At 46.5% G+C, this 13,371-nt stretch overlaps 1 protein-coding gene across 2 annotated transcripts in view; it reads right to left on the reverse strand.

Annotated features, from left to right (window-relative positions):
- Nucleotides 1–13,371, reverse strand: part of shisa9a (shisa family member 9a) — a 327,565-nt gene that overhangs the window by 51,279 nt on the left and 262,915 nt on the right. Inside the window, exons 3-4 of one of the 2 annotated variants that reach the window (XM_048551695.1) lie at nt 10,019–10,174; nt 8,701–8,776 (exon numbers count right to left, since the gene is read on the reverse strand). In XM_048551695.1, coding sequence (XP_048407652.1) covers nt 8,701–8,776; nt 10,019–10,174 — 232 coding nt within the window. The remainder of the gene's footprint in view (nt 1–8,700; nt 8,777–10,018; nt 10,175–13,371) is intronic. The other variant, XM_048551693.2, reaches the window with a different exon arrangement.

The following is a 13,371-nucleotide window of genomic DNA, read 5'->3' on the forward strand; positions in this document are numbered from 1 at the left end:
AAGCAACTCAAGACTCCCTTAAGTCAGTTGATGAGCTTGGATGAGCAAATTGATGCCAACAGCATGGGGTTCAATCCCCTTTCTGACTGGGGGGGGGGATTCACAACCTGTTTCCACAAGATATCAGAGCAGAATTAGGCCATTCGGCCCACTGAGTGTGCTCTGCCATTTGATCCTGGCTGGTAACATTTCTCAGCCCCATTCTACTGCCTTCTCTGCATCTCCCTTGATCCCATCACTAATCAAGAACCTATCTATCTCTGTCTTAAATACATTCAATGGCTTGGCCTAGACAATCTCCTGCTGCAATGCATTCCACAGAGCCATCATTCTCTGGCTGAAGAAATTTCTCCTCATCTCCTTCCTAAGTGGTCATCCCTTCATTCTAAGGCTGGGCCCTCAGATCCTCATCTCTCCTCCTCATGGAAACATCTTCTCCACCTCCACTCTATCCAGGCTTCGCAATTTTCTGTGAGTTTCAATCGGGTCCCTCCCATCCTTCTAAGCTCCATTGAGTACAGACCCAGAGTCTTCAACTGCTCCTCATATGACAAGCCCTTAGAAACCCAGGATCATTTCTGTGAACCTCCTCTGGGTCCCCTCCAATGCTAACACATCCTTCCTTAGATACACGCCTCAAAACTGCTCACAATATTCCAGATGCAGTCTGACCAGGGCCTTATACAGCCTCAGCAGTACATCCTTGCTCTTGTATTCTAGCCCTCTTGAAATGAATGCAAACAGTGCATTTTCCTTCCTAATTACCAACTGAACCTGCATGTTAACATTGAAAGAATCCTGAACCAGGAGTCCCAAGTCCCCTTGTACTTCAGATTCTGAAGCCTTTCCTCATTTAGAAAATTTTCTATGCCTTGAATTGATTCTCCCTACCAAAGTACATAACCTCACACTTTCTCACATTGTACTCCATCTGCCACTTCTTTGCCCACTCTCCTCGTCTGTCCAAGCCCTTCTGCAGCCTGCCCACCATCTATCTTTGTACCATCTACAAACTTAGCAACATTGCCCTCAGTTCCTTTGTCGAGATCGTTAATGTATACCGAAGAAGTTATGCTCCCAACACTGACTCCTGCAGAACTCCACTAGTGATCACATCTTTGGACTGTGGGATGAAACCGGAGCACCCAGAGGAAACCCACACAGACACAGGGAAAATGTGCAAACTCTACACAGACAGTCGCCTGAGGGTGGAATTGAACCCAGGTCCCTGGTGCTGTGAGGTGGCAGCGCTAACCGCTCAGCCACCGTGCTGCCATTAAAGGGCTGAAGGCATTTCAAGTGAAGATTAAAGATCATCTGAAATTGGGTTTCGTCCTTGATGCCAACATTACAAAGATTGAGTGTAGGTCACTCTTGTATCTAACTGCAGATTTTGTCAATCAGAAACAAGAACAGAAATTGCTGGAAAAGCTCAGCAGGTCTGGGTCAAGTGAACATTCCTCAGAAGAGTTGTTCACAGAACTGGTCTGAGGAAGGATCCCCTGACCCGAAACTCTGATTTCTCCCCACAGATGCTGCCTGGCCTGCTGAAATTTCCCAGCAATTTCTGTCATTGGTTTATCTGCTGGTTTAAAATTATTTCAGAAGTGATTTTGTTGAGTTGTACAGGAGAGGCGATGGCCTAGTGGTATTATTGCTGGGCTGTTAATCCAGAGACCCAGATAATGTTCTGGGAACAGGAGTTCAAATCCTGCCATTGCAGATGGTAGAAGTTGAATTCAATAAATATCTGGAATTAAGACTCTAATGATGACCATGAATCCATTGTCAACGGTTGGGGAAAAAACCCATCTGGTTCACAAATATCTCTGAGGGAAGGAATCTGCCATCCCTACCTGGTCTGGCCTATATGTGAATCCAGACCTACAGCAATTTGGTTGATTCTTAACTGCCCTCTGGGCAATAAATGCTGCCTGGCCAGTGAGGCCCTCACCCCACGAATTAATAAAAGAAAGGAAAAAAATATATCTCTTCTTATTTAAGTTAGCAGCTACATTTTGAAAGTCAGTTTAAACTTACAAAATGCAGGTTAATTATTCAGTCCCTGTGGGATGATATTGTAATGAAACTAGCTCTGCACAATTCTCCTTCAAAGTGAAATAACCTTGGAGTGTTTTGTGTATGTGTTTCAGATCGGAACAAAGTGAGGTCTCAATTTAGATCAGCATATCCAACGCCATTTCACAATAAAGTTGCGCCCACAAGATACACTTGGCATTCACAGAAAAAATAAAGCGCACAGAACAAAAACCAGAACGACTAATTCGACTAAGATTTTCAATCCACATGCTGGGGCAACATTTATTGGCCGGGAGAAGAGCTGAGCTGCACTTTGGAGCCAATGCAGACCTCGAAGGGGTAGGGACACCTCAGTACTCATAGGGAGGGAGGTCCAGGATTTTGATCCAGAGGCACCGAAGGAACAATGAGATGTTTTCCAAATCAGGATGGTGCGTGGCTTCCAAACCCATTTTGAAGTCCAAACAACTCCATTATGATGCTCTAATATTTCTTGCCTTTTAAGTTTTCCATTTTAATTTATCCCTTAGTCGTGTCATTGATACATTTACTTTGTCACTGACGTTCATCTTCTCATTTACCGCCAAAGCTGATATTTGTACCAAGTGATGATGTCGATATGTTACGAAGGCCTCAGTGGAAGATTTTCTCCAGAAACTGGCAGAGGGCGGTCCTCAATAAGTCATGCTGCGTATCTAGAGTGCTGCCTGAAGCCAAGCACCTTAGTCAGCCAAGAACGCTTACACTCCTCGCGCTAAATAGAGGAGCTCCAGCCATTAAAGCTGCTGTGAGTCCTGAATTCTCAAAAGCTCGGAACAGATTGACCAGGCTGTTGCCAGGTGCGGAAGGCCTGGTGGATAAAGAAAGGCTGGGTTGGTTTTTATACCAGGGTGTAGGAGCGGGCTTTATAGAGGCTCATTAAATCATGAGGGGTACAGATAGGCCTAATGGTGGTGGCCTTTTTCCTAGGGTGGGGGTTTCTAAGACTAGGGGGCATGTTTTTAAGGTGAGAGGAGAGATATAAAAAGAAATATAAGTGGCAAGTTTTTTATACGCAGAGGGCACCTTGTATATGGAATGAACTTCCTGTGGAAGTGGTGGATGTGCATGCAATTTCAAGGTTTAAGGGATATTTGGGGAAGTACATCAACAGGAAGGGTTTGCAGGGATGTGGGCCAGGAGCAGGCAGGTCGGACTAGTTTAGTTTGGGATCTGTTTCCGCGCTGTATGACTGTGTGATGGGACCCCCTTCTCAGCTGGTGCCACTTTAGAGGAATCAATAATCAATATGCAACTAAACAAAGAACACATACTGGAAATCTGAAACAAAAACAGGAAGTGCTGGAGAAGCTCAGCAAGTTGGATAGCCTCTGTGCTGAGAGAAAACAGAGTTAACATTTCATCTCCAGGTTACCCTTCTTCAGAGCTGCTAGGGAAGGGTAGTACTTGTGCTGAAGGCAGGGAGTGTGGTCAGGGAGGGTAGGTGTGAGGGATGTGGTGGAGATGGAGCCCCGAACAACAGACAGACAGTTAAGCAAAGAGATAGATGGTAGTACGCTCAGAAGAACAAAAAGCTGATGATGGCCCCTGTGAGTGGGTGAGAATGGTTCACCGTACTGAAGGCAGCTCAAGCCATGACAGGGCCTGGGGTGTGGAGGTGGGTACAGAACCTGGAAGGAGATGTTCAAGCCCTGAAATTTTTGAACTTGATATTGGGTCCTGAAGGCTGCAGGGTCCCCAAGTGGAAAATGAACTGTTGTTCTTCCAGCTTGTGCTGAGCTTTGCTGGAACACTGCAGCAGGCCTTGAGACAGAGATATTGGTCAGGGAACAGGGAGGGGTGTCAAAGTGACAGGCAACTGGAAGCTCAGGGTCTTGTTTTGTGGACAGAAGGGTAGTCATAGCCTGTTTACACTCCCCTTCAAACTTTGTAAAATTCAAAACTAAAACCTAAAGAACTGCGGATGCTGTAAATCAGGAACAGAAACAGAAGTTGCTGGAGAAGCTCAGCAGGTCTGGCAGCATCTGTGAAGAGAAATCAGAGTTAATGTTTCAGGTCAAGTGAACATTCCTCAGAACTCAAGAGTTGTTCTCAGAACTGGTCTGAGGAAGAGGCACCCCACCCGAAACGCCAACTAACTCTGATTTTTCTGGGTCACTGATGCTGCAAGACCTGCTGAACTTTTCCGGTAACTTGCGTTTCAGTTCCTTGTAAAATTTATCCCATCTTAAAGCTCATTTTGTCTTCTGCCTCCCAAAGACATTCCCACCTTTTCCCTAACTCTTTGTGAGAACAAACACAGAGAATGCTGTAGAAACTCACCACGTCTGGCAGCATTTGTGGAGACAGAGAGACAGTGAATGCTCTGAGTCTGGTATGACACTTCAGCAGATTCAATATACTCTCGAAGTACATCATTGCAAACCCAATTTCGCAGCTCCCAGAACTATCAAAATATTAACACTGTTTCCAGCAGTCGATGGCAAACTCAGAAGATAAAACCTCCCAGAAATCAGTATGTATCACCAACGAAACAGAGAATGTCAAGCTGTAGAGCCACAAAATGGCTGCCACGCGCAGAATGCTATAACTGAGAGTTTAAACAGTGGGAGAGATCTGAGGCTGCAGCAGGACGAAGTCTTTTCGCTGCTGCATGATTCATTTAGCATCTGCCACAAATCTACTCAACATTGACAGTAACTATCATTTATACTCTTGCAAAAATGTACGCAATATGTAAATAGATTATAAAAATGTTTCTTGCCATTAGTCATTGCAAGCATCTATCTGCTGTGATGCTCAACTTTTGGTTCTCATTTGCTTCATTCTGGCTTTTTGATATTTAGGTTTTTTTTCTGACTGATTTCTATTGTTCTAATAAATTGGTTCAATGCAGGGAGCACTGCTGGGAATATTTAATAAACTCCTTCTTCGGAGGTCAATGTTGCCAACATGCTCGGCATTTATTGCCCGTCCCTAGTTGCCCCTGGAGAAGCTGGTGGTGAGTTGCCTTCTTGAGCCATAACATATGATCTGATGTCGCTCTACCCACAAAGACCTTAGGGAGGGAATCCCAGGATTTTGACCCCAGTGGCAGGGAAGGAACGGCGATATATTTCCAAGTCAGGGTGGTGAGTGAATTTTTCAAGTGTAGGTGCTCCCACTAGGTATCTGGGGAGGCAATGGCCTAGTGGTATTATCACTGGGCTATTTACACAGTGACCCAGATAATGTTCTGGGGACCTGGGTTCAGATCCCACCACGGCAGATGGTGGAATTTGAATTCAATAAAGTATCTGGAATTGTGAATCCATTGTCAATTGTTGGGGAAAAACCCATCTGGTTCACTAATGCCCTTTAGGGAAGGAAACTTCCATCCTTACCTGATCCAGGCCTACATGCGACTCCAGACCCACAGCAGGTGGTTGACTCTTAACTGCCCTCTGGCCAATTAGGGATGGGCAATAAATGCTGCTTGGCCAGCGACGCCCTCATCCTATGAACGAATAATGGAGATATGCTACACTTGCCCTTCTCAAGGGTAAGTGGGAACAGACAATAAAGCCGTCCCAGCCAGTGGCATACACATCGACAGAGCTATAGAAATCATACAGCACAAAGCAGGGGCCAGTCAGCCCATCTTGTTCATACCAACCCAAAGATACCTAGATGCCCTTTCTAATCCCATCTTCCTGCACACAGCCGACGGTCCTGCAGCTTGCAGGTGTAGATCCAGGTACTCTATCAAAGGGTTCACAGTCTTTGCCTCCACCAGCAAATTCCAACCCCTGTGTAAAAATGTCTTTCCTCATGTCCCCTCTAATCCTTCCGCCACTTACCTTCAATCTATGACCCCTGGTTTTTAGGTTCCCCCTATCTACCCTATCCCTACCCCTCACAGTTTTGTATCCCTAATCATGTCACCCCTCAGCCTTCTCTGTCCCAATGGGAACAAGTCCAACCTCTCTGCACAGCTACAAGCCACCAGCCCTGGCAACATTCTAGCAATCTCATTATCGAATCTGAAAACAACAAGGACTTGCAGTACCTCAATGTAAGGGTGTTGGCGAGAAGGGAATTCTACAGGGGCTACAGGAACAGAGTGGAACATGTGTCCAGATGGACAATCCAGTCAATTGCGGGTCAGGCTAGAGCACACGGACTGCAGCGGTTCAAGAAGGTAGCTCACCACTACCTTGTCAAGGGGGCAACCAGGGACGGGGCAAGAAATGCCAGCGATGTCCACCTCCCGTGAACAAATATTGAAAAAGCACGGCCCAGAAACAATGGGCTGTATTGGCCTCCTCATGTGCAATACGGCTCTACAATTCTCTGAAATGAAATATGCTGGAAGATTATTTGGATGGGAGGTTTTCGAGTTGGTTACAGCTTGACTCCTTTGACCTGATGGAACTGGGCCTCTGCCAAGCTGGCAGCCATAGCGACTGTTCACAGTGAGAGCTGCTGCAGGAATCCACAAGGACATCCATGAAGTTGCTGGAGAGCCAAATTCTTGTGAAAGGCTTTTTTTTAGTGATGAAGAAGTCTAAAAGCAAACATCCAAACTCAAGGTGTCCTAAAACTCTTCAAATCCGACCAAATACTTCTGGTCTCTATTCATTGCTGTTTTATATAGGGAAAGACATTTTTACCAGCAAGACCCAACAATGTGATCAGAAGCAAAAAAACCTTTTTTATATATAGCAGTAGAAGTAAGATACTGCAGATGCCAGAAGTCTGAAATAAAAAAAACATGGAGAATACTGGAGAAACTCAGCAGATCTGGCAAGATCCACGGAGAGTGAAACAGAATTAACATTTCGAGTGCATAAGACCAAAAGGTATAGGAGCTAAATTCAGCCATTTGGCCCCTCAACTCTGCTCCACCATTCAATCATGGCTGATAGGTTTCTTTACCCCATTCTCCTGTCTTCTCTCCATAACTCTTGATCCCATTACTAATCAAGAACCTATCTATCTCTGTCTTAAATACCTTCACTGGTTTGGTCTTCACAGATGTCTGCCGCAATGAGTTCGTCAGATTAACTCCCCTCTGCCTGAAGAAATTCCTCTTCATCTCAGTTCTAAGGGGACGTCCCTTCACTCTGAGGCTGTGTCCCCAGGTTCAGGTCTCTCCTACTGGTGGAAACATCTTCTCCACATCCACTCTATTCAGGCCACTCAGTATTCTGCAAGTTTCAGTCAGATCTCCCCTCATCCTTCTAAACTCTATCGAGTACAGGCCCAGAGTCCTCGACTGCTCCTCAGTAAGGCGTTCGATAAGGTTCCCCATGGCAGGCTGATGGAGAAAGTGAAGTCACATGGGGTCCAGGGTATGCTAGCTAGATGGATAAAAAACTGGCTGGGCAACAGGAGACAGAGGGTAGTAGTAGAAGGAAGTTTCTCAAATTGGAGACCTGTAACCAATGGTGTTCCACAGGGATCTGTGCTGGGACCACTGTTGTTTGTGATATATGTAAATGATCTGGAGGAAGGTGTAGATGGTTGGATCAGCAAGTTTGCTGATGACACTAAGATTGGTGGAGTAGCAGATAGTGAAGGGGACTGTCAGAGATTACAGCAGAATATAGATAGACTGGAGAGTTGGGCAGATAAATGGCAGATGGAGTTCAATCCGGGCAAATGTGAGGTGATGCATTTTGGAAGAGCCAATTCAAGGGCGAACTATACAGTAAAAGGAAAAGTCCTAGGGAAAATTGATGAACAGAGAGATCTGGGTGTTCAGGTCCATTGTTCCCTGAAGGTGACAACGCAGGTCAATAGGGTGGTCAAGAAGGCGCATGGCATGCTTTCCTTCATTGGGCGGGCTATTGAGTACAAGAGTTGGCAGGTCATGTTGCAGTTGTACAGGCCTTTGGTTTGGCCACATTTGGAGTACTGTGTGCAGTTCTGGTCGCCACATTACCAAAAGAATGTGGATGCTTTGGAGAGGGTGCAGAGGAGGTTCACCAGGATGTTGCCTGGTATGGAGGGCAGTAGCTATGAAAAGAGGTTGAGTAGATTAGGATTATTTATATTAGAACGACACAGGTTGAGGGGGGGACCTGATTGAGGTCTACAAAATCATGAGGGGTATAGACTGGGTGGATAGCAAGAAGTTTTTTCCCAGAGTGGGGGACTCAATTACTAGGGGTCATGGGTTCAAAGTGAGAGGAGGAAAGTTTAAGGGAGATATGTGAGGAAAGTTCTTTACACAGAGGGTAGTGGGTGCCTGGAACGCGTTGCCAGTGGAGGTGGTAGACACAGGCATGATATCATCATTTATTATGAATCTAGACAGATATATGAATGGGCAGGGAGCAGAGGGATACAGATCCCTGGAAAATAGGCCACAGGTTTAGACAGAGGAATTGGATCGGCGCTTGGAGGGCCGAAGGGCCTGTTCCTGTGCTGTAATTTTCTTTGTTCTTTGTTCTCATGTGACAATCACAGGATCATTCCTGTGGATCTCCTCTGGACTCCCTCCAATACCAGCACATCCTGCTGGGCCCAAGCCCTGTGGAATGAGGCATGAGATGGACTTGGAAAACCAACCAATGCAACGGATTCTTGTGCCTCCCTGCCACCTTCATTGGCTCCATTGGTGAAGGGGGTAAATAAAAGCCCCAGCTCTCTGAAGTGAACCTTCTGGACCATTACCTATCATCAAGGGCGGCCATCTTTGTTTGTGTTCTCCACCTATTCCTCCACCTCAGGCCACAATCTGGACCCCTACCTGTAATAAATTGAGGAAGAATATGTGTGAAGAGTTATTTACCCAGGCACATTGAAGATTCCAAAAGCAATTCTGTTTGTTACTGGAGCAGAAAACCTAGCTACGTGTTGATGTGTGCTTGTGAATACCTCTCAGTCATAACAACGGCCCATTTAATCACTGAAGGTCCAAGCTCATTTGCGAATGTGTCTGCTTGGTCATGGCTGCTTGCTTCGTTATGAGGTTGGGTCCAGCTTTTAGGAGGTTGGTAGGAGGTCCATTTGGGTGCAGCCTTTCCCAGTTGGTCAGCCCACATGGGAGGCTCAGCATATCACCCAGTAATCCTCCCTGTGCTCCTGATCAGGAGCTCGTGGTGAGTGTCACAAGATCACTCAGGGGTATTGAAGGATATGGGGATAACAGAATCCTGAGGTGATCTGGAGGAGGGAGGGGATGACTGCGCGGATTTTAACAGAGCTGCCAGCAAATTGTTTTGTAAACTCTAGCCTGGCCAACACGAGGGATAAATGTCAGGATCTTCTGATCAACACCAGCAGATGCTGGGAGTTAACGGCAGGATGGATGGACAGACAGGCCAGCGTTTCAGTCAATACTCAGCACTACCTCTATCGGGGCGGTGAGGGGGTTCGGCCGACATCCTCGCTGTGGGAGAGGTAGCTGGTAGGGTCAGTGTGGGGATCGAAAGCCATCTGTGAACCCATGACCAACATAAGAACTAGGAGCAGAAGTGGGCCATTCAGCCCCTCAAGGCTGCTCCACTATTTAATATGATCATGGCTGACCTCATCTCCAACTCCACTTCCCTGCCCTGTTCCCCAAATGCCTTCAAAGATTGCCCCCATCTCTGGAATTAAGTCTCTTCTGAACTGCCTCTAATGTAGTTACAAGCTTCCTCGCATAACAGGGCCAGAGCTGTACAAATGTCCAGATGCGAGTCTCACCAGTGCGTTATACAATTGTAATAACACTTTTCCTGCTTTTATATTCCATTCCTTTAGCAATAAATGCTAAGATTCCATTTCCCTCCGTAGTACCTGTTTGTACCTGCATAATAATGTAACTCATGCATAAGACCTCTCACTATCAAAGCATTTTGACGTTTCTCTTCACTTAGGTAAGAAACACTGACACCTCACTCGATCCCAGCCACGAGCAGGATTCAACTCCAACGATGGGGAACTCATCAGGGACAGCTTGATGAAAGGTCACACATGACCTTCCGCCTGTCCTCCTTGCACTTACCCACGAGTTTTAACGAGGCATACTTATTCAGCTCCTTGCCTGGGACTTGCTGCTCGAAGGAATGCGAGCCTTGGCCCAGAGTGGGGTAGGAATGAGGTTGGGGCATCTGCGAGATCAGAGGGTAGGTCGGTCCCGCGTTATTCATCTGCGTCTGGTCTGAAAAATATTTAAAGGGAACACAAACTTTGTTGTGAATACAAAATGTGTGAACTGTATTATTCACAATCTCTAACCACATACATCAAGGTGATTGTCCATCCATTTTGCAGATAAAGCCAAAGACCTGAACATGAACATCACACAATACAATGACTATCCATAAAGCCACTGGAGATAAACTCTGATAATGTGAACTGTGATAATATGAAATTATTACAAAAGAGTCTTGTCCTTAGTCCCCAGAGACATCCCATTATGAGTTCAATCCTGTCAATAAAATATTAACATGATTTGCTCATATCACACATGAGGTACTGCAGCAATAACATGAACAAAATACAATGAGATATGATTCTTAGAACAGTATGTCCCTGAAAAGTTTGGCACATTTTTAATAGGTCATAAAGCAATCTGATAAATTTGAGATGCTGTTTCCATTCTGTTGGCTTGCAGAGGAGATTGTTTGCATAAAAAGGGAGATGGTAATTCTCTCAGTGGAAGAAAATAAACATAAAAACCATGGGCGCAAACGTGATGATCGTGGGATGTTTACGAGGATAATGCACAAAGCAGCAATGGGAGTTCCAACAGAGCCATCTGTTCACAACTTGTTGAAGTACTGGGACTTCAGCCTCATCTCTGGTTGTTGTAAGATGTACATGAAAGGAACTCATCGTACTGACTCTCTCGGGATGATATAATGTGCAGGATTGAGATCGTCCAGTTTGCAATAGTCTATCTTCTTCACTCTGTACCAGGTGACCCATGATCCTTCCATCCCTTTCTCCCTCATGTGTTTAACTCCATCTACACTGTTCACTTCAGCTGCAAGACCTGAATTCATTTTGATTTCTCAAGTTCATAGGAAACAGGACCATTTGGCCCCTCAAACCCCCTCCACCTGTCAATGGAATCACAGCTGATTAGGGTTGATACAGAATCATAGGAGCCCTGCAATGTGGAAGCAGGCCCCTTGGTCCATCGTGTGCACACTGACCCTCTGAAGAACACCTGACCCAGACCCACCCCTCTACCCTATCCCTGTAACCTTGTGTTTCCCATGGCTAATCCACCTAAACTGCACCTAAGTCTTTGGACTGTGGGAAGAAACCGGAGCACCCGGAGGAAACCCTCGCAGACACGGGGAGAATGTGCAAACTCCACACAGATGGTCGGCCAAGGCTGGAATCGAACCTGGGTCCCTGGCGCTGTCAGGCAGCAGTGCGAACCAATAAGGGGAGGCGATAGCCTCGTGGTATTATCGCTGGACTGTTAATCCAGAGACCCAGACAATGTGCTGAGGTACTGGACAAGTTCCAAACTTTATACCTTTTCCCATCAGCAGGTCCAGATCAGCCCAATGGCCTAGTGGTATTATTACTAGAATACTAATCCAGAGACTCAAGTAATACTCCGGGGATTGGGGCCCAAATCCTGCTGCGGCAGATGGCAGAATCTAAATTTTTTTAAAAATCTGGAATTAAGAATCTAATGATGACTGTGAATCCATTGTCGATTATTGTAAAAACCCATCTGGTTCACTAAAGTCCCGTAGGGAACGAAGCTGCCATCCTTACCTGGTCTGGCCTACACGTGACTCCAGACCCACAGCAATGTAGTTGACTCTTAACTGCCCCCGGGGCAATTAGCGATGGGCAATATATGCTGCCTGACCAGCAACAACTTCACCCCATGAATGAATAAAGGGAAAAACACCAAGCCACCATGTCTTACACAAATGGCTGTCCTTCTCCCCCACACTGTTTGATTCCCTTTTCAATCAGAAATCTGTCCCACCTGCCTCGGTGCCAGCTAGGGATTTGCAACCAATTCCCTACAAAGTCCACCCAACGATAATTGAAGTTAAATCCAGATAAGAAGGTGCAGTTGGCTAAAGGAGGACTCAGGTGGATGTTTTCACCGTGAGGCGCACATGATGGAACCTACAGAGAATTCCACAAACACATCCACCAGCCCCTGGCTCCCCCAGGTTTTAGTACAACCATAAGGAACAGGAGCAGGAGTCGGCCATTCAGCCCTTCAGACCTGTTCCAACATTCAGTAGGATCATAGATAATGGGAACTGCAGATGCTGGAGAATCCGAGATAATAAAATGTGAGGCTGGATGAACACAGCAGGCCAAGCAGCATCTCAGGAGCACAAAAGCTGACGTTTCGGGCCTAGGCCCTTCATCAGAGAGGGGGATGGGGTGAGGGTTCTGGAATAAATAGGGAGAGAGGGGGAGGAGGACCGAAGATGGAGAGAAAAGAAGATAGGTGGAGAGAGTATAGGTGGGGAGGTAGGGAGGGGATAGGTCAGTCCAGGGAAGACGGACAGGTCAAGGAGGTGGGATGAGGTTAGTAGGTAGGAAATGGAGGTGCGGCTTGGGGTGGGAGGAAGGGATGGGTGAGAGGAAGAACAGGTTAGGGAGGCAGAGACAGTTTGGACTGGTTTTGGGATGCAGTGGGTGGAGGGGAAGAGCTGAGCTGGTTGTGTGGTGCAGTGGGGGGAGGGGACGAACTGGGCTGGTTTTGGGATGCGGAGGGGGAAGGGGAGATTTTGAAACTGGTGAAGTCCACATTGATACCATTGGGCTGCAGGGTTCCCAAGCGGAATATGAGTTGCTGTTCCTGCAACCTTCGGGTGGCATCATTGTGGCAGTGCAGGAGGCCCATGATGGACATGTCATCTAAAGAATGGGAGGGGGAAGTGGAAATGGTTTGCGACTGGGAGGTGCAGTTGTTTGTTGCGAACTGAGTCTAGAATTGCCTGTTCCCTAGTGGGCTCCACCACAAACTGCTCCAAAAAACCATCTCATTGACACTCCACAAATTCCTTTGCTTTGCATCCACCACCAACATGATTTTCCCAGGCCATTTGCATATTGAAGTCAATCATTCCTTCCCTACATGCCTTTCCTATCTGCTAATTTATTTTCTTGCCAACACATGCAGTGTGCCTTAATGATTGCCGCCCAATAGCTCTGACTTCAATAATCACAAAGTGCTTCGAGGCTGGTCATGGCCATATTGACTCCCAGCCTGTCTCGATCCCCTACCATTTGTCTGCCGACATACCAGGTCCACAGAGGATGCCATATCTCTGGCCCTGCACTCATCGCTAGGACACACAGACAACAAAGACACCTATGTTAGACTTCCGCTCGTTGACTGCAGCTTCATCTTCAACACCA

Source organism: Stegostoma tigrinum, chromosome 23 (genome assembly GCF_030684315.1).
Source record: "Stegostoma tigrinum isolate sSteTig4 chromosome 23, sSteTig4.hap1, whole genome shotgun sequence".
Classification (NCBI taxonomy): Eukaryota; Metazoa; Chordata; class Chondrichthyes; order Orectolobiformes; family Stegostomatidae; genus Stegostoma; species Stegostoma tigrinum.